Source organism: Gymnogyps californianus, chromosome 3 (assembly GCF_018139145.2).
Source record: "Gymnogyps californianus isolate 813 chromosome 3, ASM1813914v2, whole genome shotgun sequence".
NCBI classification, from domain to species: domain Eukaryota; kingdom Metazoa; phylum Chordata; class Aves; order Accipitriformes; family Cathartidae; genus Gymnogyps; species Gymnogyps californianus.
This window is the reverse complement of record NC_059473.1, coordinates 61,164,753-61,192,103: the sequence shown is the minus strand read 5'-3', so window position 1 is coordinate 61,192,103 and position 27,351 is coordinate 61,164,753. Positions and strand designations below refer to the sequence as shown.

The following is a 27,351-nucleotide window of genomic DNA, read 5'->3' as shown; positions in this document are numbered from 1 at the left end:
CGCTCTTCAACCCATCTCTTGTGCTGCTGCGTTCCAGGGACATTCCACTGGAAACAATAGCATGGCACAGAACTGCTGGAATAGCCACCAGTCAGCATCAGACCAGCAGCCAAAAAATGTAAATGATACCAGTCATCTTTTTAGAAGTTGTAGTTTAAGAATTCGTTTGCCTTTCTGAATTCAAAAATGTTGCTTTCGCTTTGCCTTTGTCAGGTCAATATACATAGCAGATATATGTTGTGTGCACAAATTAATATTTAGCAGTATAATTTATATTTCTTTTGTGTAGGATTTCTTATATAAAATATTCTTCTGCTGTACTATTCCTCCAGCATTTTGCCCACTAGAAACCAGGCCTTTTTCTGCCTTTCTTCCTCCCATCTCTGTTTATGTTTTTCTGTATAGAAATACATTTAGTTATTGTGTTGATGATTACTTTCCTGTTAAGTTATCTCTCTTCCTGACCTCCGGCTTTCTCTGTTTTTATTGCCAGCTCACGGATGCTACGACTGTAGGATCGTGCTAACTGACCCCTCTGGAGTTTTCACTTCTCCGTGCTTCCCCAGTGATTATCCCAACAGCCAAGCATGCAAGTGGATCATCCGAGCACCTCATGGATTCATCATACAGTTAACATTTATCGATTTTGACATTGAAGAAGCTCCGGGCTGCATTTATGATTCACTGACATTAGACAATGGAGAAAGCCCAATGAACCTTTGTGGCATCACTGCCAAAGGATTATCCTATAACTCTACCGGAAATGAAATGATCGTGTCATTTAAAAGCGACTTCAGTATCCAAAAGAAAGGTTTTAATGCCAGCTATGTACGAAGTAAGTAAACCTAAAGCATTTCATCCCTCTTATAGACGTTAGAAGGAAATGTCCTATAAGGATTAGAATGACGCTTCCCGAAGGAATCAAGTCCCCCAAGAGAAGGGAAAGGATGGGGAGGCTGCAGAGTAAAACTACAGAGTTCTCTTGTATGTTTTTTTTAATGAATTTATTTTTCTTTGGATGAAAATAAATTATTTTGTTCTGGGACATGACATCAAGTGTGTTAGAAAAACTTTTCACATGCAAAGATTTTAGGCCTAACAGTGCCTCCCCCTGCAGATTTATGCTGGAGGGTTTGAAAGCAGGACACCTGTCCTTCAGGTCAGCGTACCTGCAGAGGGACACAGAAACCTAAAGGAGAGCATGAGGGGGAACTTAGCTGAGCCAGAAACAAGACCAGCCGGACCTCTGGCCCAGTGAAACACCCAACAGTGGGGAGCAGTTTGTGCAGAAGGCAGAACTTCTCAAGGGTTCTTCCAGCCTCTAGAACAAACTCCCAGGGATGAACTGGCATTGCAAAATGGCTACCTTTCATTCCAGTTCCTTGACCTTTCTTTCCCTTCCTTAAATATGTAGCAATGCTTAGATTTTAAAAAGCCTAACAACTGCAAAAAAAAGACACTCATGCTTTTTCCCCTAGAAGATAAGGGTACAGATAACATGTGGTTGATGTTTGTTTTGTTGTTTAAAGCATGAATTAGAAGTTGCTCTCACATGACAGTAAAGGGCAGTGAGGTAACGGAGGGCATTAGGACGGTCACTTACAGGCCCCATATGCTACTCACCATTCATTCCACTTCAAGGTTATAGTTTACAGTTGCATGCTCTCAGTAGGCTTTCTTTTTGTAGAAGTCACACACCTTAGACTGAATGCTAGTATTGCATTGAGCGTTTATATTATTGTAGCACACTTATGTTCTGTTGGTTGGCTGGCTGCTGTAGAAACGCAGAGCAGGGAGGTCTGCAGTTATCTCTTCAATCACAAGCACACCTTGCTCATGATTTTTAATATTTATTACACATCTCATATATTTTAAAATAATTAAGATAGTAACCCCCAGGAATCATAAGACAAAAGTAGTCCTGATTATGCCAGCAAAATTTGCGTGCAGTTCTGAAAAGAAAAAAGGTAGCATCGTATCAGAGGAGCTAGAAATACTTCTTTCTACTGAGGTCCTTTCATGCTGACAAAATGAATGTAGTAATAATTCTAGGAGCACCTGTTCTCTTCTGAAAGTGGAAGCAAATTTTCTGAAAGGTTTCTCTATTTGAAAATAGCAGTTCTTGCTGTATTGTAAGAAGTTGTAAAATCAAGTGGATCATAAAAAATTATATACAATCAGATTATGCAAAAGGATATATTTCTTTATTCCTCTTTAATATTTTAATGTTTAAGTATGACTATAAGGGATAAGATGACTTACAATTGGAATTGAAAGATACAATGTTGCTCTCAGATGTGTTCAATGAGGAGGAGAGGAAAGGTCCACAGACATAGTCAGAGAACCATTTGTGTGTATATACCTATAGGTAATATATTTTTGCTTTCATAAAAATACTACCTCTACGCCAAATTGAATAGTACCTTATGTTCATGGATAGCACCATTAAAGTTAAATAGTCTTGGAAGATATCCTTTCATTTTGAATAAGAAGAGTAAGTGTGAGTAAAGGTATCAGTGACCTTCACTGGTGACATATTTTAATGTTTCACATACATATTAGTTAAAAAACTCTATGTTAAGGCTTGCTGTTAAGCATCTAGACTAAGGCTGCTGAGTTTTGTTTCATTACTCCAAATCTGTAACTCTCACCTGCCATCTTGATTTTGACCATGGATGCCAGGAGAGCTGGCTGCATGCATCTAGGGCAAATTATAACTATATTCTGCTTATTGCCCACAGTGGTGCAATTACATTGGGTTCAGAAGATAGTTACAAAGATCATGACAATGTTTAATCTGGCAAAGGATATAGAAAAGGGGCTTGGTGAAGGGATGATAATGTACTGCTTTCCTTTCAAGGTATAAAGGTACGTAGACAATAGCACATCAACGCACACACACACTTGCAGACCTCATTAAAGTTGATGCATTTCTTCCAACATCAGTGAAAGGGCAGATGAAAGCAGTGAAGCTAGGAGCAGCAGAAGCCACCACTCAAGCACTGAACCATGCTGAAAAGTCCATCAACTGGCAGGAAAGCAGTTTTCCCTGCAAGGGATTGTAAAATACAATCTAGGGACTCCTGGCTTGCTTATGTGTAAAGGGGTGTATGAGATGTAAGACAAAGAGCTGCAAGAAAGCTAGGGGCTCTAAAAAGCAGCAGGCTTTGTGTCATCCCAGTGCTCCCGTAAAAGCAGATGTGGATCTCAGAACAGTGAGTTGCCTGTTGCTGGTTGCTCCTGCTGCATCTGGGCTGCCAAGACTTTTGTACATTCTTCATGAGTAATTAGCAATGTGTCCAAAAAACCCCCTGTGCATTGTAATCCAGTTATCTTCCTAACAGAAACAATTTAACATCATTCTGAAAGTAGTCTAAGCACTTGGATGAATATTCCAAGAATATATGTATATTCTTCCTCAGAGAATAACCAGTTTCTCCAATACTAACATCTGAAACTCATCAGTATGATGACTGGCTGTGCAACAGTAATCAGGAAAGATCTGTGCTTAATGTTGATGGCAGGATTCTGTTTTCTCCACATGGACAAAATACTTGTCAGTTTTGTCCTTTCACTGTGCGGGGAAGGTGCCAGTAGTTAAATCTGTCAGATGAGTACAGTGAAGTTGAGTAGACTTGTTCAGTACCAGAGTAATGTCCTCCCTGTTTGTTTCTCTTCCTATACCGTTTAAATGTGACCAGGTAGTCCATAACTCTCCTGACCACCCTAACACAGGCTGGACAGTGCTCATATGAATGAGTTTTCTTCTTTTTCAAGTCTCGAATCCTTATACTTCTTCTGGAACACTTTCCATGTTACGTAAAGAAGCTTACAGTATAATTAACCCATGAAAAAAATGCCCCTGTTTTCAATGGAGAGTTGAACACATTTTCTATCTATAAAATTGTTACAACATACTTTTGCCCTTGGGAAGAAAAAAAATCTATGAAGTAAATCCAGTAACTATAAAAGCCCAGTATTTTTCTCTCTTCCCTCCCATTCGCCAGTTGCTGGGTTGGCGGATAATGTGCAATACTTTATGTTATTTTACTGTATAATATATTGGTCAAATTATGTCCTTGTGTGTATCCAAATATGGTAGTTTGGAGCTCAGAGTCTTTGCAAGCAGCTGGCAAAGGGAAATTGCAATACTACAGACTACACAAAATACTTATACCCCATATATCTGTCTCTTTTCCTGAGTGTGACATGACAGTCACCCTTCCTTCACATGTCTTACCCTCTCACATTGAAAGGTTTTTATTTCATTCTGAGAAGGGAACAGGGGTAGTAATTAATGTATGTGTTGTGGCATCGCTTAAAAATCCCAGGGGAGGCTAGGGATTAACTACTGTGGCAGTTATTCTTCAGGTCTAGCAAAAACCAGTTTCACTTCCAGCATATACACTGCGAAAATGTGTAAAAGAGGTAGCAGGCGTTTGCTGGAGATGTGGTCTGCCACAGAACTGTGGAGCCAGAAGTAAAACTGAGGGCTGCTGCGATCTGGTCTTGTTGACCTTGATGCCTTTGCATGACTGATAACCTGAAACTTCATTCTGTGGAGAAATTTACTAGAACAATTTTGCTGCCATAAATGTGCCAATAAAACTGTGCATATTGACGCATTATTTTGAAAAATAGTGTTCTCCAAAGTAGAGCGAACAGAATTGTCATTAATATACTCATGGAGAAAAAGCATATGTTGTGTGATGCTGTTTTTCACATTCGGTGACTGCCATTTCACCAGTGCAAATGAGAATACTTAATAATGATTAGAGACAGAGTAATTCTGCCCATGCCTAAATACCCTTACTGCAGTGCATATTTGCAAGAGGACTAGCCATTTCTAGATGCTTGTGCAAAATCCAAAACTGCTGACCCAAATATTGGCAAATAGTGAACAGCTTGGATATAAATATTCATGAACACACGATTGCAGTATTCAACCAGAAGGCTGCTGGGGACAAAATGAGAAGATGCCTAATGCTTTGCAGAAACCCATTAGCCGAATTCAGGAACAAAAGGCTTCAGTTTGCCAAGGAGTGTAGTGGGGGCTTTCTTCTATGGCGATATTTATAAGAAGCAAGACTTGAACTTCATTGGTGTAATGCAGTCATGCAGACAAGTAATTAAAATAATACATCTTGAAAGCAAGTCATACTGTGTTTTTCAAATAACTGGTTTGTTCCATTGCCTAATGCATCCTTACTAGATGAATGAGTAGTAATTTTTATAAAGTGAGCTGAGGCAGAGTTGGAAGTTAGTAGGTAATATGTCCTAATATTGCTTTTAATGCAACTTGAGGGGTTGTTAACTGTGTGTAGCGCAGCATTCTCCATGCCTTTGAAAAGGAACTCTGCATATTTTCAGCTGAGTGCACTCCCAAGCCAAATTCCCCTTCGTGTGTGCTATTGGTATGTTACAGTGATAAAAAACCACCTGATGAATGTTTGATTTAATGAATGTTACTTTAACCCTGCTGCCAGTCTGCCTTTATTTCTATATGATGAATTTTTTTTGTTTTTTGGTAATTTATTTATCTGCTCTTGGTTCTAGTCGCTGTGTCTCTGAGGAATCAGAAAGTCATCATTCCCCAGGTTCCCGACGTCGATGCTGTGTCCGTGGCAGAGACTGTCTCAGTGCCAGAGCTTAGACAGTTTACACTGTGCTTTGAAGCAACCAAGGGCAGCAGCGATGACAACGACGACTGGAAGGTTTTCTCCTACACCGATGAGTCGTCGACAGAATTCTTCAGCTTCGGGAAGACCACAAAAGGCCATTTTCTGTCCGTCTCAGGCACGCAGTGCATCCTCGAGAATGCATTGCCCCGAAATGCAGAGTTTTTCATGGGAACCTTTCAACAGCTCTGTGTTGTAGGGGATACCTTGTCGGGCAGTATAGGTATATATGCCAAAAGCACCTATCATATAGTGTACTGTCCGGGTATCCTGCGCAAAGTTATCCCTGGAAAGGGAGGCTGGTGCTGGGCTCTAACAGCAATGAAGTGAGCTCTCTAAATGGGGACATTTACAACTTCCGCCTCTGGAATTTCACCATGAATGCGCAAACACTGGCCAACCTCAGCTGTGATGTGAAAGGAAACATTGTAGACTGGGAAAATGAATTCTGGAGTATTCCAACTTCAGCACTGAAAGCAGAAAACAATTTGAGTTGTGGTGAGTACGCCTTGCCAAATCTTTTTTGCTTATTTTCCTCCCACACTTCTACATTGTGCTGAACATATCATATACCAGCATGGAAAAAAAAAGAGTTCCTGTGAAAGAAAAACAGCTAGGTCTTACCTTTCTTAGACTTCAGCTCAATTCTTACCATATACAGAGGCTTTGAAAGGGTATAGACTTGATTCCCTAAAGGAAAAGAAAAAGCCCCCTAAGTATACTGAGTTGCTGCTTGAAATGATCTGCAGATCAAAGTTTTTCCTGAACAGTTTGTTTATTGGCCTTCTACTCATACAAAGGGGGGATAACAAGCAAGTACGAGCTAGCCTCAAGTGAGATTACAGTGGTCTCTGGAGAAAAAGATGTGTGTTAACTAACCATTTAGTAAGTGGTTTTGTACCTGCCCTTTGGCCCTTTGATTAGCCAGAAGGAGCACTTGCTAGCCGTGTGCTGTGTGTGCAGAGCCAGCAAAAGCAGTGACAAAGCAACAATGCATATGAGACAGAAGAGTACGAGGAAAGATTAAATTAGAGGAGGCAGACAGGAAGGAAGAGTTTTAGATCAAAATCATGGGGTTTTATCTTCCAGATGATATATTATCAGTCCTCCTTTTAATTGGTAATTACTGAAGGTCTTTCTTCCTGTAGATTACTCCAGAAGATAAATTTCAATACGTTGTCCAACCGATTCTCATTTCATGGCTCAGACACTTGATTCTCATAAGTGTCCAGGTGTAATTTTTGTATATGTATATGTTATTACAGCTGGTTGACAATTTTCTGCTGGAACATTTTTTTCCAGATAAAAAAAGTCAAAACTGAAAAATCTTTGTCACTTTGGACCAGTTTGTTTTTTTTTTTAAAAGAATATTTTGGTTAGTAACAACTTTAGAGATATTTGGATAATTATAAAATGCATGGGGGAAGATCTGAATCGTGGCCAGCAGTAGCCTATACAGGCACATATGATGCTTGTGAAAATCAACTGCTATCAAACTCCATGTCCACAGAGTTTGAGCCCTCCTATTTTAGCAAATACACATTCGTTAAAAAAAACCCAAAAAAGTCAAAGTAAACAGTTACAAATATTGATTCATTCTGAACCACGTGGGGTCTCTTCATATTTAATGTTGTTCTCTCCAATTTGCCTTCTTACTCCTCTGACACCTTACTACTTATTAGTTTAAACATAGTTTAAATAGTGTCAATATAAGCGTCTCCTGACAGAGCACCTGTCAGCGCTCTGAGAATCCTTAGCTTAAAACAGAAGCTGGCATCATTAAGGCATGCTAGTTTCTGTATCTAATAGCTCATGAGGGATTAAGGTGGCTAAAAAAACCTTCTTGCTTGCTTTAGTTTACTCAAACCAAAACGTGAGGTACTCATTCACAGCTAGACTCACTGGGACAGCTCTCAGCATGCCTCTGCTAAAAAAATTTAAGCAACACCTGTGTAAAAACACAAGCAACTAGATACCTTCACCCCTCTACCAGAACAAAGAAGAGGCTGATCTAAACATTGACCGTGACTGATGAAGGTGTTCTGGACAAAAAAGTTGTGGCTTTTCCATCAGTACAAACTGATCTGACAGAAAATAACTTACCAGAAAATCTTACTCCTCTTACGCTGTTATACCATGAAGACTACCACAACACTTTTACTAAACAACCTACCAAGACCTCTGTAAATGTTGTGGTCTCATTTAATTTTGACTGGAGTATGGTTCTTTTCCTTCTTTCTGTTAAAGACTGTACAGTCCTGTGACAGAAATGTAGTATCACAGCTGTGGTCATAGAAACAATACCCTTATTTTCATTCCACAGCTTTATTCCTTGGAATGTCATTGTTCAGTGGTTTTCTTACAGCAGAACATTATTTTAGAAGACGTAGCATCAAGACGTAGATTAGCATTCGTATGTTAGGCCCAGGTGTATATGCAAGCCACTTCAAACATATCTATATATAAGCATTGTTATTTCCTCTAACTAAGCCTATGAGAAAACTAACTCACTAGTCAGTCTTTTTCTTTCAAAGATGTTAAATCATGCCCTATGATGCAGGCTTTCCTGAACCAGAGTATTTCCTAAAAGAAAATACTGGGTGCAGTGCCATTTCAAAAATGGTTACTAATCCCAGAGATGGAATTGTTAGAATTTTCTTCCCTTCATCTTCTTGAATAAAAGCCTTCATTGTAAAACCGGCCTTCAACAGGAGAGTTGATGAGTCAGGCTATCAGCCATGAATAAACCACTGACAGTGGGGAGATGACTCTGATTAGGCTTCATTTAGCAGCAATGGAAGGATTTATACAGAAAAGGCATTTTCGCACAGCTCCAATAATGCTTCCCCAGGAAGCGGCATGTAACTTAAAAAAAACCAAAAACCAAACCAATCATTTAGCAGTGATCTCAACATATCTGTGCCTGAACAGTGCTTACATTTTTCAAGGGGTATTATTTTCATGGTTTTTCAGACAAAGCTTTTACAAGTAGATTTATGGAGCTAAAAACATTAGCAAATTGTTCCAGATAATCTTTTCATAGTTTTACCTTCTCCTAGTTTATTCCTTAGACTAATGTTTTCACAGCTGTGCAATCATGGTAGGGTGTTTCTGTAAGACTTGAGGGAATTCTGTTTTTATTGCCATACCTTCACATGGCTTGCATTTAAAGGTATATGTACGCAGCCTGGGTATCCAGACTAATTTTAAAACCAGTAGCCTAGGTAATGACAGCAGTGTAACAACATCAGTTCAGAGCTCAGTGCAGGCAAACTGAAGAGCATTTAATCAACTTCTAGTACTGATTTTGGAGCCTGCACTGGCTACACCTATAGCAGGATATGATCTACTCAGTTTAAGGGTAACGTGGCCGCACGTCTGTCCATGCCTGCAATTGCATTTGCTTCATGTACACTTTGTATGAGTCCTTCATTCCCAAAGGCTGGAGGAATTCTTAATTTCGCTGTCAGATTTAACTCGGTGGGATCTGTCTGCCTTAGGCAGCTGAATGATGTTTCAGGCTGAGCTAATTGCCCTCAGTGCTGTTTATGAATAGTGGAATGAAAAAGGCTGTTCAAAGGTCAGTGCATCTCATACTGGAGAAGATGTCTCAGTGAAGTCAGAAGTTTTTTGCTGTAGGAGTGCCTGTTCCTCTCCACTGACTATAAAGAAAGTCTAGCGTGACGAGCAGATACGGATGTCTGAGTTTTAGACACTTGAAGTGAGTGAGATATATCACACAAAGTGTCCGTAATACAGGTCCATATCTGCTGTTCACATTACTGACCATGCCACTTGGCTTCATAAAGCAGCTTATGCCAAGTATCTGTTTGCATCCAAATCATTGTATTTTTTTTAATGGACACTAGGGAAAGTCTAGTCTGGCCAGAATTCAACCCAATTAAAACTTAAAAAAGCTTATTGAATATATTCACTGAAAATATTCCTCTTCAAAGTATACAGTTGTGGTGGGTTGACCCTGGCTGGATGGCAGGTACCCACCAAAGCCACTCTATCACTCCCCTCATCAACTGGATGGGGGAGAGAAAATATAACAAAAGGCTCGTGGGTCGAGATGAAGACAGGGAGATCACTCAGCAATTACCGTCACAGGCAAAGCAGACTCGACTTGGGGAAATTAGTTTAATTTATTACCAATCAAATCAGAGTAGGATAGTGAGAAATAAAACCAAATCTTAAAAACTCCTTTCCCCCACCCCTCCCTTCTTCCTGGGCTTAACTTTACTCCTGATTTTCTCCACCTCCTCCCCCCGAGCGGCGCAGGGGGATGCGGAATGGGGGTTGTGGTCAGTTCATCACACATTGTTTCTGCCGCTCCTTCCTGCTCAGGGGGAGGACGCCTCACACTCTTCCCTGCTCCAGCTTGGGGTCCCTCCCATGGGAGACAGTCCTTCATGAACTTCTCCAACGTGAGTCCTTCCCACAGGCTGCAGTTCTTCATGAACTGCTCCAGCATGGGTCCCTTCCATGGGGTGCAGTCCTTCAGGAACAGACTGCTCCAGCGTGGGTCCCCCACGGGGTCACAAGTCCTGCCAGCAAACCTGCTCCAGCGTGGGCTCCTCTCTCCATGGGTCCACAGGTCCTGCCAGGAGCCTGCTCCAGCATGGGCTTCCCACAGGGTCACAGCCTCCTTCGGGCATCCACCTGCTCCGGTGTGGGGTCCTCCACAGGCTGCAGGTGGATATCTGCTCCACCATGGACCTCCATGGGCTGCAGGGGGACAGCCTGCCTCACCATGGTCTTCACCACGGGCTGCAGGGGAATCTCTGCTCTGGCGCCTGGAGCACCTCCTCCCCCTCCTTCTTCACTGACCTTGGTGTCTGCAGAGTTGTTTCTCTCACATCTTCTCACTCCTCCCTCCAGCTGCAATTGCTGCTGCCCCGTAACTTTTTTTCCCCTTTCTTAAATACATTATCACAGAGGCGCTACCACCATCGCTGATGGGCTCGTCCTTGGCCAGCGGCAGGTCCGACTTGGAGCCGGCTGGCATTGACTTTATCGACATAGAGGAAGCTTCTGGCATCTTCTCACAGAAGCCACCCCTGTAGCCCCCCTGCTACCAAAACCTTGCCACGCAAACCCAATACAACAGTCTTCTGACTTAAGTGTTTTGTGAAGTTGGATTGGATTTGTTTTAGTTTCACCAAATAAAATCATGATCTTTTTTTAAATATTAAGGTACACAGATTTCCCAAGCCAACTTTCAGGTGATCTTTCCGTGATACAGAATCAAGAGAAGACAACTTACAGCAGGTTTTGATATTGACTGTTTAATATTAGCAAATATATTTTGGGGTAAAAAAAATCTCACGCAGGAGGTAGTACGTTCACTTAGAACATTCTTCCTGGAGTTCATAGGAAGTGTACCAAGGAGTGAATTTGCCTATATCTCTTAATCCATTTAAAAAAAAATAAAAATGCTGAGCTTTAGTATTTATTGAGGATCACATGTTTTAAATTCTGCCCGATTTTTGTCGGCAATACATGTAATGGTATCTGTGGTGTGACACAATTTCTGTGTCGAGGCCCCATGCTTCAGCTGTTCTTGCATCACAGGAAATACTTTCCTAGCTATCTTTACGAGCTGATGGGTGGTGGCTCTTTAATTTTATGGAAGGATACAATGTTTCATGAGAGAACCTCATTGAGTCAACATGATTCTGAAGTGGTAAAGCAAAAGCCAAAAGGGCAACACTCCCCGTAGGTTCAGATTATGCCATGCTCTATGGCCCCATTATTTTCAACACAGTGTGCAAAAGCAGCTGTATCTGCAACTGAACTGCTGGGATACACAGAGTGTAATTAATGCAGTTTCACCAATTCTTTTTCTGTAGCCATTCTTACGTGCCCTGTTTTTGCCTCCAGATCATCAAAGTGTGTGCATGTTGTTATGAATAATTCAGCAGAGATACAGACTTATAACATTATCTGCTTATAAATCATGCATACCAGAATATTAATCACGCCCACGCCCTGGGCAGAGGAACAAGTTTAATCACCTTTTATCTGATTGGTGTCTGTCACAGGCAGAGTACTCAGAAGCGTGTGGTGGGTAACCTGTGCTACAGCAGCGGAGCGTGGTTGCTTCTCCAAGGCACGCATTATTACTCATGAAGATTGCATAAATCCTATGGCCATACTGACCCCTTCACTTAAAGCGGTTTCACAGAGTACATGCAAGCTGCATTCATTTAATGCGATGTTACTCAGCAAAAGCAAAGAAAACCGGGGGAGGATACATAAGTGACTGTAACTTGCAAGTTGGCGGGGTTTTCATGGATCCCTCAGCCACAACAGAAAACAAAAACATACAAGTCTTAAAGGCAAGTGGTGGTATCAGTTTTGCCACTGAGAGAAATTAGGAAGAGGACTGTGTGACTGCAAGATATAATATATTTTGAGATATGACAGTTTTATGTCCAGTAGCCAAACCTTTCTAATTATTTTACTTTCTTTTTCTAAAGGCTCATACCTAATTCCCTCTTCTGCAATTGAACCAACCAGTTGTGCAAACCTGGGAAGCCTTTGCCAAGGTAAGAAGCCCAGGTCATTTTCACAGTTTCATCTTTGGGAAATCTTTATTTTCCTTGGGTTTTTTATTCCATTTCTTTTTTATTATTGTTTCTAAAAGGGTGAACTGCAATAAAAAATAGTAAGGAAAGGAATTCTTTAGTCTCATTAAGTGTGTGGGTGTCCTGTACGTACAATATGTGGAAAAAATGTGATCATTCCCTTGATAATACATTTTCCAAATAGTCTCCATTATATCAAAACTGAATTAATCAACTGCTTTCGTTTCATTCTCCATCTCTTTTCCTCCTGCACGTTTTGACAGTAAAATATTAACCAGGATAAGAAGTGGGTACATCTGTAAATAAAAAATGAGCAGATGTAAATAAAGGAACTGACTATTATTCATTTTTTTCCAATAAGCTATTTTGAGGCTAGATACTTTGAGATTAGCGGGTAAAAATTTAACATCAAACTGCAAAATCCAGCAGCTATTAGTTAATGAAGCACTTGTTACAGCACTTAGTGATGGTTTGATAGTGTAAAAATCACCACATTAAGAATTCATTAGGTGTCTTTTAAAGGTCAGCTCAGTGGAATGCAAGGAATAGGTGAACCCTAAAGATTTCCATGCCATGTGAATTGTTGGACATGCAAGGACAGTTAATTCCTTCTGTGCTGCTTAGAGGCTGAAGTTCTATAAAAATGTTCTACGTGAGCAACATCAGCCCATTTCCACAATACCTTCATGAACACAGACCTGCTCATGGGGTGGCATGCTATGTTAAACTTTAATCACAGCAGCAGCTGCACCAAAAATAGCGTCTAGCTCTGTAACCCTTTTCAGGCTGAATGGTGGAAGGAGACAGGAGAGAATAAAATATAAAAGGGGAGGAGGAAGTCTCAGAACTCTTTCAAAACCGACATTTACAAGTAAATCAGATTTAGCTCAAAAATAAAAAGGAAAATGCACTCTGCTTGGGAAGCCAGTAAGAGATCTATGTCAGTCTTCAGTGTACTTCTCCCACATTTTCCTGAGGTAAATTTCGTTCAGGTTCTGGGAGCATATTGTACTGGTCTCCACAGGGAAAGTGAAATGCCAGTTATGTCTGTAATCAGATTTCAAACAGTAATTTTCAGGCATCATATTCACAAAGCACAATATGATCTAAATACTACTACTCAAATACCTTAAGTAAATGTGACAGCAACAGTTACTCAGTGTTAGTCCTTTTATATGTAAAGGGTAATACAGCCACCATGTAAAGAACTTCGTGTATTCTCTTGGAAGAACTCTGAGCATCTTCCTCTATCAAAATGGCATGGTGTGAAAGGAGAGAGAATACCTTTCATTAGGGCAGATCATATGGCTGCAGAAATGGACACACTTTCAGCGAAACAAGCCTGCTTTTCTAAAAGCCTCATCCTTTTTTCCAGCTTTATTAACTTGTCTAGTAGAAGTTAAAAGATGCTACCTTTCAAACTTGCCTCTCTTAACTTCTTAGACCATCACATCTTCAATAAAGACTATGAGTACTTTCACGGAGGCAATATGCACTCCTTCTCTGAAAAGTGTTTGGTAAAGTGTCACTGGTGTTCTGTGTTTGTCACTTTGGAAGTGGCAGATCAGATTTACCCTGTTCATCATCATCATCATTATTGTCATAATAATGAAAATCATAAAAAGATGTCTGTCTGTCTATTTCTGTCAGCACTGCAGACTTATTTTAAACTCAGAGGCCAATTTGGATTCCTTTTTTGTTTGTTTGTTGTGTGTTGTGCAATAGCACCAGTAACAAAGTTTGTGGAGGCCAGATTATGTCAGCTACAGTCTGATGAAAGAGCCATTTTCTCCATTATGCTTAGCAAATATTTTCATTCATTGGAAGATGCCTCCTTTAACAGAATTGGCTGGAAGATACAATCAGTAAGAAGCCTTATAACTTTTTTCTCAGACAATACAGCCCTGAAGTTTCATGGAAGAAGAGCTTTTTTGTATGATAGGGTGTCACTTTATGTACTCACTTTCCTAGTTAGAACCTGTTTGCTGCAGTGTCCAACTCTTCCTTCTCTTTCCCTAAGTTTCTTGTTTCGCTGAAACCTGAACATGAACCTGCTCCCTAAGCTGAGACCTGAGTCTATGACTTTCAGACTCAAAAGGTTAGCTAAAACAACCTCACAAAAAATCAAAAGTTCAATTTCTTGCCTAAAATATGATTGCTTAACCTTTCCGGGTTGGTTCTTGGTCAAAATCTGCAAAAGCCGTGTAACACTGTGAGATTATACTGCACCAACCTTCAGATTTTAAAAAGAGTTTTCAGGAAAAAAGAAATCTGTCAGTGAGTGGATTTGCGTTCCCTGGGAGTTACTAGATAAAATCAAATTATTTTCCAAACTATTATTTGAAAATTTAGTGGCATGATATTTGAATTCCTCTAGCATGTATACCCTCCCAGTCGGCTGTGGGGAAATTTGCAGTTTTGGCTCCTCACTCTGATTTTGAAAAGTGTGCTACCTGGTTCTCCTGGGAAACATTTGCCAAGGTTGTGTGGGGTGACTCCTGTTAGTGTCAGTGGGAACAGTACAGCTGAGATCCTACATGAAGCTTTCAAAATGTATATTCCACTTCAATTATTCCAAGTTTGATTTCAGTTCTCTTCATTGTATGGAGTTCAATGGAGTTAATTGGATCCTTACATGGGCATTTTAGTTTCACATTTGTTTGTCATCTTCAGTCCCTGAGTAGGGAGTTATTCTTTTCACAAGCAACATTATAAGTGCATGCATCTTAGAACTTATAAGATCTATTTTCTGGTCTTTGCACAGCTGTTTGGATCTGAAGCTCTCATAAGAGGATTTTGAGTTTATGAAAGCAGTACAGGACTGATCTTGCAAACCTTACACTGACAAAACTCCCACTGAAGTCAGTGAAAGTGAAGATTGCAGGATTGGGACCTCCGTTCATATCCATTCATCACTTTGTGCAGAAAAAATAATGTGTTTATTTAACATTTATGGCATTGTGTGTAGATGGTTTCATTTTACATTGTCATGCATTGTTCCCATTTTGTCTTACCTTATTAACATTCATATTTCATTCAAGTTCACCTCTTTCTCATCTTTATTACCAGCTACTGTAAATGCTACTACTCCTACACCACCCACTGTCACCACTAACATGCCCGATACTAATAGAAACGATAAGCCAAACAATGGTAAGAAATCCTGTGTTACATTTTTCCTTGTACTGTGTTCTAGCGCAAATTTATTGTATTTTAAGGTGTGTTTTTCATACTATCATAATGTCGAGGGTCATGTCTCAGTTCTGATCTCATTTACACTGAAATAAATCAGGAGTAACTTCACCGGACCATGTAAGAATGGTGTAAATGAGAACAGAACCAAACTCAGTGTTTATTTGTATCATGTTTACCTGGCTCTTGTACGAAAGGGACTCACTTTGTGTCACCCGTTGTATTTACCCATGCAAAGAACGAGGGAAGGGAGAGTGATTTTTAAAAAGGGTCCGAAAAGAACCATGCTATTGAAATGTTTTAAGGCTGCAGATTATGAGGCGTTGTGTAGCTCATGCTTGTGCAGCCAGGGTGGTAGTATGCTGGGATTGTCTGTTCCTCACTAGTCAGGCGCAGGAGCCAAGTGGAATCATTCCTATGGAGCAAAGCCACTTCCACTGAGTCAACAGGAATCTTTCCACTGACTTCAAGAAGAGCTGGATCAGACTTTACTAGGGAAAATGTTGACAGTATCAGATATCGTTTACTTTTCATTTAGAAAGATTAAGGGAAAAAATAAGGTAGTAAATGAGCCTATTATTAGCACAGGAAAAAAGCAGGGATTTCTTTTGAGGTTTTCTCAAATTCTATGATATCACTGTCTCCTGGAGACTGAGCATCATTTTGTGAGGCACTGCTAAAATATTTATTAGTTTGTTAAAGATAGTTGTTAAACATTATTTACAACACAGAGATAGATTTCTGCAATTTTCATCTGAGGCTTAAAGATATTTTTTGTAAAGATTTATTTTTTCAGTGTGCTCCACAGAAATAAATTAGAATTTGGGAGTTTTTTGTGGTTTGTTTGTTGTTCCACACACACACACACACACACACACCCCAAATGCATCAGTTGTTACTGTAGGATTTAAAATTCTTGAAGTATTTTTTCTCTTGGCAGATCATTTCTTGTACATTGGCAGTCGGGCAGTACAGTAGACAATGTGAAAGAATTTATCTGAATTCAGCCTGTTTGGATTTACTAAGCTGTAGAAGTAAGAAGAAAATATTGGAAATTTCTTCCAAATTGTGCTTTTTTCTTTTTGTGGAGCCACTCACTCTATGTTCACTGTGAGCAGTTAACTCTGATTTTTTTAACTGCAGAAGGAACTGAATGCCTTATTAATGTTAGTATGAATAAAAACTGGACAATTAAGTTCTTTCTTTGGCTTTGAAACTCCCAAGAGAAAGTAGAAAGACTAAGAAAAATAAGCCAAATTCATTTACAGTAGAAGCAAATTAAACTTTCACTCAGCTAACTGGCGTCATTTTCCACTCTTAGTAAGTTGATTTTTAGACCAAGAGCAGACAGCCAAGAACAGACAGTTAAGTTGCATATATTTTCTTTAATCCGTTAACTATGTGGCTTACTACACACAGACCTGCAGGAATTCAGACTTCCTGCTACTGTTATCTTCAGAATGAAGAGAAATTCACCTGAATCCTCCCATTCACGACCACAGAGGCAGCGAGAGTCTAAGATAGAAGGGGTCAAAAACATAGGAATTATCTCAACCCCAATTATTTGGCCAGTGAAACAAAGGCCTCTCCGTTTCAGTAAAAACTCAGCAGATGAGAACCCAGAGAGAAAAAACACGTACAGCTTGTTTCTTCCAACTGTGTCCACATCAGCTGCTTCTGAGGAGACCAGCAACGATACCTTGGCTGCTTTTACAGAAAAAATCGACCTAGATAATACTGTGATGAATCAGTTACCAAATGAAAATATTTTGAATGATTCTAGAAGTTCATTTCATGGCACTTCTGATGCAGCAGATGTTGTTACAGAGCCTTCTGTGAATGCAGCAGTTCCTCTTCTTCAAAGCAAAAGTCCTAATGTAGAGCTAGCACGGACTTTGGCAGATGGGCTAGATCATTCTGACTCTGAATCAGCGTTCTGCTCTCCCGTTAGCAGCAGCAGCACTGCTTACGAACACAAAAAAGAAACTGTGTGGATTTTGTCCTCCGACAGCACAACCAATTTCATGCATATAAGCAACGTCTTGGAGCCTGTGAGTTGGTGGAGTGAGACTGTATTTCATGAACACAGACGTCATTCTCTTTCTAGCTTATCTGTATCATTTACAGAGGAGAAATCATCATTCCAAAAAAGTAGGCTAGATTTGCTAGACTTCGCACCTGAAAATTTTTACCTGGAAATGATAGAAGGCAATGCTGATAGGAAGACTTTTTCTGTGTTAACAGCAAACAGTGAATTTCAGTTTAGAAAATCTATGCACATTAAGGAAAGTCACTCAAGAGGCATTACAAATTTAACCCCTGTGGAGACTCCACATGCAAACCCAACAACTTTTTTTCAAAACATGAAAAAAACTTACACAAAATTTATGCCTGACGTGCAACTGACAAATTCAGTCCTAGGATACAGTAGAGAACTACTAACATTTTCAGCACTTCTCGTAGGAACAGGCTGGACAAGCTCAGCATTTAATTATGTTGTAACAACCCTGCCTGTGCATCAACAATCGTTGACTGACATATATTTGGAAAGTGACAGCATATTTATATCTAATAGTAATTACTGGCCTCATTATTTAAAACATTCAGTATATTTTCAAACGCCAAGTGAGACCCTCAGAAATGGAATACTGGAGAACAATTTAGATGCATTTCGTGATAGTAATGAAAATGAAGAGTCAGCTTTTTCCATATTAGAGCCAGAGAACATGAATAGAGTTGGCAGCTCCTGGGACTCAGGTTACTTGGATTTTCCAACAAAATATGTAGATATTTCCCCTTCTTTAATAGCAAGTTTCTGGACTGTTTCCTATCATTTGAAAGAAGCATCTCAAGTGTTTTCTGGGGAGCCATCAGAAAATTGGTGGCTCTTATTTAATAAACTGCTTTCTTCCCCAACAGAGAGATTGCCATCCATTAGTTCACTGGCTAAGTCTGACAGTATCTCTGAACAAACATCTGCCATTAGATTATTAGGTCACAAGGCTGAAGAAATGAACTTCTCTAGTCATGCATCAGCTTTGGAAACACAAATCTTTAGTTCATTTATTCCAGGCCTTTCAAAGAGAATTTCAGAAAGTAATGGCAGGACAGTATCACAGTTGCAGTCAACAATGAACTTTGCAAACCTAACTGTGTCTTCCAACAGTGAATTTTATTTTGATTTTTCTTTCCCTTCCCTGGAAGCACCTTTGAGTCAACCCTCTGTATGGGTACAGGTAAGTCCCTTTGATAAGGTACTTGAAAACTCCACAGAAAAATTAATGATATTTGGTAGTTTGCACATGCAAATTGGAACTGACATAGTAACTAATCAAACCAATATGACCTTCCTAAACAATAGGCAGCAGCTTGTTTCCGTCCTTCCAACACATTCAGGAACCCAGCCTTCATGTTCAAGGGATAGCCAAGCTGCTTTCTTGATCAATACACCAGTTAAGAGTGCGGTAAACAGTACAAGAACACATGGATCACCGCAGTCTCAAAGTCTTTCAGCGAATGATGCTGTAACAAATACTATTGATAAAGCAAGAAGTAAAGTTCAAATAGATGCAGGTGTTTTTTTAAAAAACTTCAGTTCGATGAGTTCTGACTTCCTTCCGATGACATTGTCTTTGGAATTAAGGCATCTTCTTCATTCAGACTCAAAATTCAGAGTCAGTGTACCTCCTAACAGCTACTCCACACCTCCACTTCCACAAAGTTTTCAGAACCATCTTGATACAATTTCCCCAAGCCTGATCCCTCAGTGGGATGTAGCAGAGTTAAGCTTGCCAACAACAGTAATACCGAGAAGTCATCTAACTGTTTTAGGACAAAACTCCGTTGAAAATCAAGGGGACAGTCTGAGATACTCTCTATGGGCCGTAGAAGAAGAAATTACTGGTGATAATGAAGACATAAGGAATTCTGCTGTTCTGACATCAACAAACATATTGAGGCTTTCCGAATGGGATTTGGAAGGGGAAGTGTATGGATCATTTAGCGAGCACAGAGAAGGAATGTCTTCTCTGAACGTTGTTAGTACTCATGCCTTGGATTTTGAAAATGCTGATTATGGACATTCTGCAAATCTCTCTTCTGTTTTGGAGTCATCAAGAACTGCAATAAGGAATGATGCGATACCTTTGCCATCTTCATACAGTGGAGTTGTTATTCAGCACAAAGAGACCATCGTGAAGGGCACTCTGATGACACCCGCAGCAGCAATCCATCACTCTTTCATGCAGTCCCAAATGCCAGTTTCTTCTGTAACGTACCATCAGTCATCAGTTTCGGCACATGTTCATTCCTTGGCCAATTTACCATCTGGGACAAGCCAAAATACCACTCCTTACCCACCACTGAATCAATTTACTAGCTCTCCTGCAGTCTTTTTATCTTGTTTATGTTACTCCTTCACTGAGCTGGGCTGCCTGTGTCGACCTGAGGTCAACTACAGTATGTCAAGCCGTTAAGTGAGATGTAGAAAAAAAACAGATCATCTTATCTATTAGATAGTCAGTTAGTAGACTGAACATAGAAGTAGCTGGCTTTCACCCTTTAGATATAGATCCATTTAGCATATGGCAAGATTTTGGAATAGTAATTTAATTACAGTAGAAGGGAATTTGTAACATCTTAGTGATAGTAAATGTCATTAACGTGTGATTTCTAATTTTTGTGTACTTCTCTAAGACAGCTCTCATGAGACTGTGAGGATAATATATTGGGTTGCCATGTATTTTATATATTTTTATGCCATTTTATTGTTTGAGATTGTATGAAAGTTTTTCACTTACAGTATTCATGTATTTTTGAGGATTTAACTTTCAAAAAGCAAAGATTTTCCAAAAGAAACTTTTGGATAATTTGCCTAACAGAATTAAAAAAAAAAAAATCCTGGTATTTCATTGGTCATTATATTTTTGTAGGTGGTGGTGGGTGTGGGGAGAATTGTTTTTCCAGGTTCTTTTTTCCTCTTTTTTCAAATTATCTTTGGCTACTTTTCATCAATTTTCTGCCCATAAAAATATTTTTTTTTTATTCAGCATTTTGAGGTGGGATTTCCACTGTTTAATTTGGAGAGTGAGAAATCATTTTTAGTTTTCACTATCTGCCACTGCAGTCTCCTGAGAGTGTTTAAAAATGTAGATTAGTTCTTTGTTCTTGTTCTTCTTTTGCCTCATTAAAACATGCTTTGGTTCACCATCTGGTGGAGATCTTGAAGCTGTTGACTAGTTTGTAGTTACTATGTTTGATTTTAAAAATACTTTGCATATTCCTATATTAAGGTGATTTTGTCCATATACATAATTATATAAATAAGGTTATAATTATATATATGATTATATACGAATGTGTGAGAATACATATAATGCACGCTTTCTGTATGTGTGTATCTGTATAGCACATATAAAAGGTACATTACACATACAAAATTGAATATATGTATATACAGAGATATATACATATAAATGAGATCCAGGTCTTGCAAGTGTTTTCAACTTGCCCAAAGTCCAATTTTCTACTTCCAAAGACTTATTTCTTTCTCTTTTTTATTTGAAACTATCACAGTAATAATAACAAACTAAAATTTATTTTCAGATTAAACTGCACACCAAATTTGTGTGTCTGCTGAGTTAAGGGAGGAAAAAAAGACAATAAATCAAAAAGCAAGCAAGTTCATTCTACTCATATCTAAAATTTAATCATAGCTTACCAAAGAAGGTAACTGGTAAACCATCTTCCTGCAAGAAATCCATTCTTTTTTTATCGCAGAGGAATTTTCATACTAATCTCAGTGATCACATGGTCAGTTCCATAATGAAAAGAAAGAACAATACTCAGGTCAGCTCATGAATAGGATAGTAACCAATATGCACAATTAAAATGGAAAATACTGACTTCAAATTTTTTTCCAGATACTTTTATTTCAAGCTCTTGTAAAATGTTTATCTATGAAGCTGTAAAATGATGAAATCTGCTCCACCTAGAATAAAAGGTCTTTTATTTAGATTCAGAAAGATAGAGCAGTTCTTTTACAGTCAAGAGACAGAAAGGGATTTCTGTATCATTGTTGTCATGTCCTGTTCTGTCCTATGTAATGTCTCTGTAAGATTTACATAAGATTTATATAAATACATGTATCTGTGATCAAGACCCACAACTTCATTTGGTAACAGCCCTGAACCAAGGAATGCCACATGTACACATACATGCAAGTGAATTGATCCAGAAGCTCTTAAACCTCCCCCACATCCTGGGAAATTTTATCCAACTAGAGCGTACAGAATTTTTAGTAGCTTAATGAAAAAAATTTGACTTGTGAAAAGTATAGACTTTTTACACAGAACATAACTATGAGATGATTTGATGTTATTTATTAGATGTGAAATCTTGTAATGCTGCCTACCAACTCATGAGCTTAAAGAGAATTTATATTTACCCAGTGCCATTTCAAAACAATTTTACTGAATATAAAATTGCTCCAAGCCAAGAGTTACACATTTTATGACTGAAAGATGGTTTGTTCAGCTGCCGGTTTTGTAAAGCTAATGTTGGTTCTTCTACTATCTGGCCATCGCCAGGCCTGAGAGCAAAGGCTGTGGAAACAAGAGCTGGATATCCGTTCTCCCACCTAATTCTGTCCTCAGTTATCTTGTTACTTTCAATTAATGAGCCTTATCTGCTCTCACAAAGTTTTAAGTCTAATCTGCAGTGGTTGAATTCTGGATTATGACAATATGACTGAGAGCAGAATTTATCTGTGTTACAGACTTCAGTAATTATATTTTAAATTCATGACACTTCCACAATCTTGCTTTTACACACCACGTTAAAGGCATATGCAAAATACTATCTATATGTACATTGTTTGTGAGTTTCCATGTCACATTTCAAGTTTCTCTAAAAATATAGAGGGGGGGGGAATTCTTGTCTAATTCGACAGGACTAGTGAGAATGGGCCCAAGACTGCAGGGCTTGTTCACTCCAAACTTGTATAATGCCAACAAGAGCTCGAGGTGTCTTTGTATCTGGGGTTCAGCCCAATCTTTGTATTCATCATGAAACTAAAGTCTCATTATTAAAAAGGTAAATTTGCTCAGTTTCTAACATTATAATGCTGCTTTCAATGCACAGGTGGGCTATTCTACAGGATATCTATAACAGTCTCTAGTTCCAACTCCAACGCAGTGTCGAAAGTACGTGATGTGGTTGCAGAATGGGTAAGTTAAGTTTTCTTTCTTGTGTGATTATATGTGATTTCCTGTGTGATATGTTCATATATTACATATATGAATCTGCCCCATTGATGTTATCAATCTGAAAAGGAAAAAAAAGAGAGAATACCAAATAAATTCTTAAATTAATATGTGTTCTCTGAAGATCTTTCTGTTATTGATTTGCACAGTAATGAACTGAGGTCTAGCTGGGGCTATTAGGCACTAGGGATAAAATTTTGAAATGTGTCCACTGTACTAGCCAGCTTCTTAAGAAATGTAGATACTAGCTGAGATTTTGGAAAGCATGGAGAAATCAGAATTGTCCACTGAAAGAGGTAGGTGTCTAAGTTCCAACATCACTATACAGAGCAAAATTTTTCTCCCCAAATACTAATGTGGTTTTGAATTTATAATGTGATAGAAATAATAAAAAACCAGGAAGTGTTCATTTGTGTGAGGCAACACACTTTTCCAATTTACCCTAATATTCTCCACTTTAGAAGTCTTCTGCCATAGGTCAGTTGTTGGAGTTTCTAGTAGCCCCTGGTTTTTCAGCCCATTTTAGCAGACATAACCTCCTTTCTGGGCCCTCTGGGTAGAGGATTCTTGAAGTTCTTGCCTCTGAAAGTTCCTCCTGTCAGAATACAGATATTCTCTGTCTTTTCTGACAGTTTACGTAGTGGCACTCACACAATCTGTAAGTAGTCTTTATACCAACTACTTACATGAAAGTATGATGTCATAAATATATGGCAATTATTCTTTATTTTTCTTTTAATAAACCTGGAGGCTTTCAGCTTTCAGAAGCTAAGGAAACCACCTATAGTCATCTACAAACCAGAAATGCAGCCATCCACACCTGCCAAGGTTGTTCTCTTAGCAGCAGTAGCCGGGCGAAGTATGTAGGTGCCTGAGCCAAAGAATCCAGAAAGGTGTCACTTGGTCCTAGCAGAGTATGCAAAAGTGTCTCCCAGGGGAAAACTGAGCAGCCATTGCCCACTCAGAATACAAAAGTCTGAAAAAAAGATCATTGTAAGGTTGTAGACTTTTAGGTGAAAATGGACCCCGTAGTTTTGTCAATAAGTCTTTTCTAATCGAAGTGTTTCTGAGAATTTAAGGTGAGGAAGAGATGGAGAAAAGGAAAAGTTCAGCATCCTATGCGCTCACCTATTTGCTGTGTCATGACCTTATAGAGATTTCCTTCTGTCAGTAAAAAAGCCCACATCTCTCACTACCAGTTGTACATCTAATATAACAATTACCTCACTGAAACAGGAGAGTATTCTCTTTGGTTTGAAAAACTGAAGGGGATTTCTCAAGGGGGAGAAAGGTGAAATTCTAACTCTGTCTTAAGCAACAAAGAGCCCCATTAACATCTCACCATTCATGTGATCAATGTCTTCCTGTTTTTCAGCTAAACCGTACTTTCCAGAACTGGAACTACACTGTGTATGTGGTCAATATCAGGTAAATGAAGGGGGAAGATGTTTATGCTACATTCCTTTTGAGAATTAGCCCACCCTAATTAATTCTTTTTTCTCTTACAGCATCCACCCTGGCTCCATAAAAGAGGGAGTAAGAGAAAAAAGAAGTATTAAAAGGTAACATTTTTAAAGACATTTTCTTGATAGAGGTAACGGCTGCTATTACAAGTGGCTTTACAACAGGCTTTATTGTCTATTATTGGATTCATTGTCTATTATTGGGCATATGCTGCCAGTCTGTAAATATATGACTGCTGGCGAGCTGAGTGCTCTGGATGTGCTCAGAAACCTAATACTGGTTATTGTGTTTGTTTTGGTTTAAACCTACCGAGCTTTAAACCTTAACAGATCATTTTTTCAGAGCTCAGGTTTCATCTGTCACAAAACTGAATAGACATATCATATATACGTGGTATGGCACACCCAGCTTTCTTTAGCAACAAGCTTTGGTACACTGGTATCTATCCACTGTCACTGCATTTATTCTCTTGAACCAGAGCCTTTTGAGTTAACAGACATCTTACTAGATGCAAAACACTGAAAAATCCTGCTAGAATTGAAAGCCAAACTAGTGTGAGTTAAACTATTTACCATATGCTCTCATTTCCTGACTTCTGCTGGGCTCAGAGGCACTGGAGTTGGGATGGCCTCAAAGGCAGCCAAAGAAAGTTAGATGGGTCACACCCCCTGAAAATTGGGCCTCGGGGGATTTCTTTGAAAGCAGCAGGCTGATTTCTGAGGGATATAGGGGGAGGGAGTGAATCTTAGGACCAAATTAAGGAGAGGAAACCAAAACATAATTAGTCTTGTGAGGAAGGGGCAACAAGTGGGTATGGAATATATCTGTTCACAGTTTAGGCAAAAGTCCCGCAGGAAAGGACTTTAACTGCTGACTCTTGAGAACTGCCACGATAACAGCTGGGCTTTTTAATATCAGAGATAGCCCAGTATTTCTAATTTACCATCAGGAAGTAGTTACTGATGCTTCCAGTTTTTTACAGTTTACCTAGACGTGAAAAGATTTGTAAAAGGTACTATCTCCTTCCCACACACCCACAGCAGAAAGACAGCTTTTATTGGCAAAACCATTTAACTGGTATAGTATAAGCCCAGTCTCTGAATGGGCTATTTTGCTGCTTGACCTACATTTACAGTAGGGTGTAGTGATGTGGGCGGGATTTTTTTTCACACTTCTAAATGATATGGTTATGCCAGCAAAACCTTTTAAGTGGAGACCGTGCCTTAGGTCTTACCAACAATCCAAGACTGCTGAGGAGTGTAAAGCTTTCCCCATCCTTATTCCTGCATCTTTTACGAGGCTAGCAGCCCAGCTTGTCAGCCTCTGTTCTCCCCTAGACTGCACACCTGATTTCTTGTCATCTCACCTTCCCACCATCCTGTCCTCTGGATTTTGTTTCTTCTTCCTGGTCTATAAAAAAAAGAAGGTGAAGAGGGAGAAATTATTCTAGTAATTCCCTTTCCCTTTCCCTTACTTTTCCCTCCCTTTTTGACGTGTGGTGAATATGGCACTGAATTACTTCTAATAATGTATCACTGTTATGGGGAAGTAACCCCATTCCTATTTACTTTGCTCATCATATGTAATTTCAGAGGCAATAGATTACATGTTCATAATATGTCATAGAGTTTTTCAAGGGAGGCCTGGTCTAATGAGAAACTAGTCTTCTCATGGGCTTTAGTGCACTTTGTGTCAAGGCCAAATGGCATTTTGTCATCATTCTGAATAATTTATTATAAGTGCTAATCATGTCACACAAAATGTTACTGTTCTCCAAATAATCAGGATTGTTATGCTGTGCATGTTTTCTTAGAAAAGAAAAAAAAAGAGAAGTCAAGATTCTGCCCACCCTAGCAACGCAGTTGGGGCAACACGGGGATAATTGAAAATTTAATTGTGCTACATGATATGTGACTAGCAAAAATTACACTTTTTGCACATTGTATATGCACATATACATATATAGAAATATATATACACAGGATTTTTTGCTGTTTTTTCATGTATTTTTCATGTCTTGCATATATTTTCATGCATCATTTACCTCTTACAGGAGAAACATTTGGGAAAAGTTGGTGTTCTCCCAGCTTTAGGTCTTCTGAGTATATGTCTATCGTTGTACATTGCTTCCCTTCCGAAACAAAAGAAGGATCAGCTTCCCTGTAGTCTTCAGTGTTGCAGTGGGTTTAGTCACCAAGTTTCCAGTTCTTTGAGGTTCATGCAGCTGTTTCTAGATTTTGCACGGAAGAAATCTGTTGAATTTCTGAAGATCCAGAAAGCAACCTTTTTTTCCTACTACTTCCTGATCATTGCTTTCAAGATACTTTGTTAGGTTTTCCACTTTCTTGGATTTGTCCTGGGTAGGATTCTAAGGAAATCCTACAAGACACCAGAGTAACATTTGAGGGTATAAAAAATTAGCAGGTTACAGGTTGGAAGTTTTTAATCCCTGATGGAAGTAATGTTAATTTCTCACTACTCAGATGATCCCCTGAAATGTTATGGCTGAGTTCTTGTACATAACTTGCTCACAGTGCGATTTCATACAGTTTCTATTAATTAAATGTTCCTATAAATTATTTCTGTGAATAGTTGTCCAAAGATTTTCTTATTTCTCCGTCTTGGATAGTCAAGAGTAAGTCTGTTGCAGTTTTAGACATTCCACTATTTCCCTTAGTTTTGAAGTATTTCTTATTCCATTTACCTTCATGTTCATCTGAACAGAATTTCACTCCACAGTTAAAATTTAAGACCTAACCCATAAGTATCATGGCCTTAACTTTATCTTTTACTGAAGTGAACATATTAGTCTAACTCACTAAACCTTATCTCTCTCTTAGTTTTCCATAAAATCATGGCCTTCTTATTTCTAAGGTACTATCATAATTCTTTAAATTGCTCTTTGAGAAGTTTTCCCTCTCTTTACATGAATTCATATTCTTACCATTCAGATCACATCTTTTTTCCTTACCTTTTGGATTAGTATTTTATACAACAGTTAAAAAAACCCCAAACAACAAAGCAACTTTTCCCAACCTTTTCTATGCATTTTGCTTTGCTTCAACCCTTATTTACCACACTGCTACCTTATCAAGGAACTTCTATTATCAGTCTCCCCACCTAGTCTTCTTGCAAGTGAAAGAGGAAGAATTGTTAGAGAGA

The 27,351-nt window shown here is 39.0% G+C and overlaps 1 protein-coding gene across 1 annotated transcript in view; it reads left to right on the top strand.

Moving 5' to 3' along the window:
* ADGRG6 (adhesion G protein-coupled receptor G6) overlaps positions 1 to 27,351 on the top strand; it is a 115,424-nt gene that overhangs the window by 43,782 nt on the left and 44,291 nt on the right. Inside the window, 8 exon segments of the mRNA XM_050894553.1 lie at positions 494 to 835; positions 5,557 to 5,967; positions 5,970 to 6,176; positions 12,164 to 12,232; positions 15,341 to 15,424; positions 22,604 to 22,689; positions 24,101 to 24,153; positions 24,234 to 24,287. Coding sequence (XP_050750510.1) covers positions 494 to 835; positions 5,557 to 5,967; positions 5,970 to 6,176; positions 12,164 to 12,232; positions 15,341 to 15,424; positions 22,604 to 22,689; positions 24,101 to 24,153; positions 24,234 to 24,287 — 1,306 coding nt within the window.